Here is a 1,908-nt window from a genome sequence, read left to right as displayed (position 1 = left end):
GTCTGGCCTGCCCGGCGGGAGCTGGACGCCGGTGTAGACGCCACCCGCGGCCCTGTCCCGTGTTCCTTGATCACCGGCACGGCTTTCCTACCGTCTGGAATTCACGTTTCACTTGTACTTTCCTGCCGCACACAAACGAGGCTCAGGACGGTGAGCGGCGAACTCGAAGGTGAGTAATGAGAATCAGAAACCGACCGGAGCGCGTGTCGGTCGGGACAGGGGCGGGCGCCGGGGCCCGGCATGGGAAGCCTCACCCCGACGCCTGCGGTCGGACCTGGCCCGCAGGTGAACGACGCCCGCGCTGCTCACCTCCTACCTGGCGAATGTTCACTCACGGTGTGCAGGTAAAGAACAGGGGCTGGCACAGACAACAGGGAAGCTGTCGGCTTTGTTACCAGCAGGAAACGCGCTGGCCAAGCCGTGGAGAGAGCTTGCTCCGTCCACAGTAACTCGCCAGCTCTCAGTTTTAATGTCATTGTGCTCCAACATCTACCCGTAATCGAGCGTTTTAAAAAATAAAACTCAAGTCGGACGGACTGGTTTCTGTTTCGTTAACCCAGGGTGGAACATTATGATGTAGCAGCGCTGGAGAGTTTAAAATAATATTTTCACACACCAACCTTTCGGCCTTTCCTTCTCTTTTCGGATTCCTCATGAGGTCTGACGAGGTGCTTAGAGCCTTCCTGCGAGCCTTCGAAAGCATCACGCCTTGTTGGTCCATTTTTAACACCTGAAACCCAAGTGGATTGAAGATTAGTTAGAACTTTGCCTGGACTGAATATTAATGTAACTTAAGCAAACTAAAAGTTTAAAAATTATGCATAACTGGTAACATGAAAGTATAGTCCTTGTAAATAAACAAGACATTCTTTCTGCTGAGTTCCAGTTATAACTTTTAGTTTATTCCACTCCAATATTCCAAGCAATTGACTTAACTCAAGGGTTTGAAATAATCGTGCCTGTCAGGTGACAATGGACTAGTTTTACAGTATCCCACTTGTCCATTTGATAATGCAAATGGATGCCTGTATCTCATGTACTATTCAAACTCCAATTAGAATTTTACACGATCAAAAACAACCTGTACAGAGAAAGCAGTTCTATACTAGAGGGAATAATCAATCTTAGCTTAGGGGTAAGCCTGAGTTATTCCAGAAAAGTCTTCAGCACAAAGCTTCAGGTTTCAATTTACAAATGATGGATGATGATTCTACTCCCTACGAATTTCTACCTTACACTAGCATTCTGCCATGAAGACACACAAACCAAAACGAAGATACTCAAGTGAAATGTGGTTTCATTAGATGCTCAACAGTGCGGGAACCTAAGTAACCCAGTCAGGTGTGAAATCTTTATTTTAGTTGACTCACCTACTGCTCCTTTATTTCCACTTTTCTCTCCCCAGTTTGCCTACTATAAGAATTATTTTGAAGGAGGACTAAGAAAACCAGCCACCACCTATGTGGTCTCAATGGGATACTGCATACAGAAGCCTAGAGGACACTTATGTCCCGGCCACAGCCAGGTGACGGTCATGACCTTCACCATCAGCCCACTCCGTCACTGATACACTCATCAACAATACCTAACGATCGGGGGCTAGCCACTGGAAACACAAAGAGTCAAATACTGTCCCCACCTCAGGGACCTTACAACCCAGTAGACAATGCAGACGTAGACAAATGAAAGTAAAGAAAAATAAGCACCACCAGAAATTAAAAATCACACGATATGAGAATGCTTGCTTTGCAGATATTTCAAATAAAATGGGATGCTCTAAAAAGATCTGATTAAGTTTGGAGGGTCTGACTTGAAAGTTTAACTCTTCTTTCAAAAAATAGGGTTCCAGCGAAGTGAAAACAAAATGCAGAACAATGGTTAAATATTTTCTTAAATTCGAATTATTTA

General features: G+C 45.1%; 1 protein-coding gene across 1 annotated transcript in view; it reads right to left on the bottom strand.

Moving 5' to 3' along the window:
* LOC111731453 (microcephalin-like) overlaps window positions 1-1,908 on the bottom strand; it is a 39,155-nt gene that overhangs the window by 24,955 nt on the left and 12,292 nt on the right. Inside the window, exon 2 of the mRNA XM_023523061.1 lies at window positions 621-730. Coding sequence (XP_023378829.1) covers window positions 621-730 — 110 coding nt within the window. The remainder of the gene's footprint in view (window positions 1-620; window positions 731-1,908) is intronic.

Source organism: Pteropus vampyrus, unplaced genomic scaffold (assembly GCF_000151845.1).
Source record: "Pteropus vampyrus isolate Shadow unplaced genomic scaffold, Pvam_2.0 Scaffold377, whole genome shotgun sequence".
Lineage (NCBI taxonomy): Eukaryota > Metazoa > Chordata > Mammalia > Chiroptera > Pteropodidae > Pteropus > Pteropus vampyrus.
Note: the sequence above shows the minus strand (reverse complement) of the source record. Positions and strands in the feature narration are given on the sequence as shown.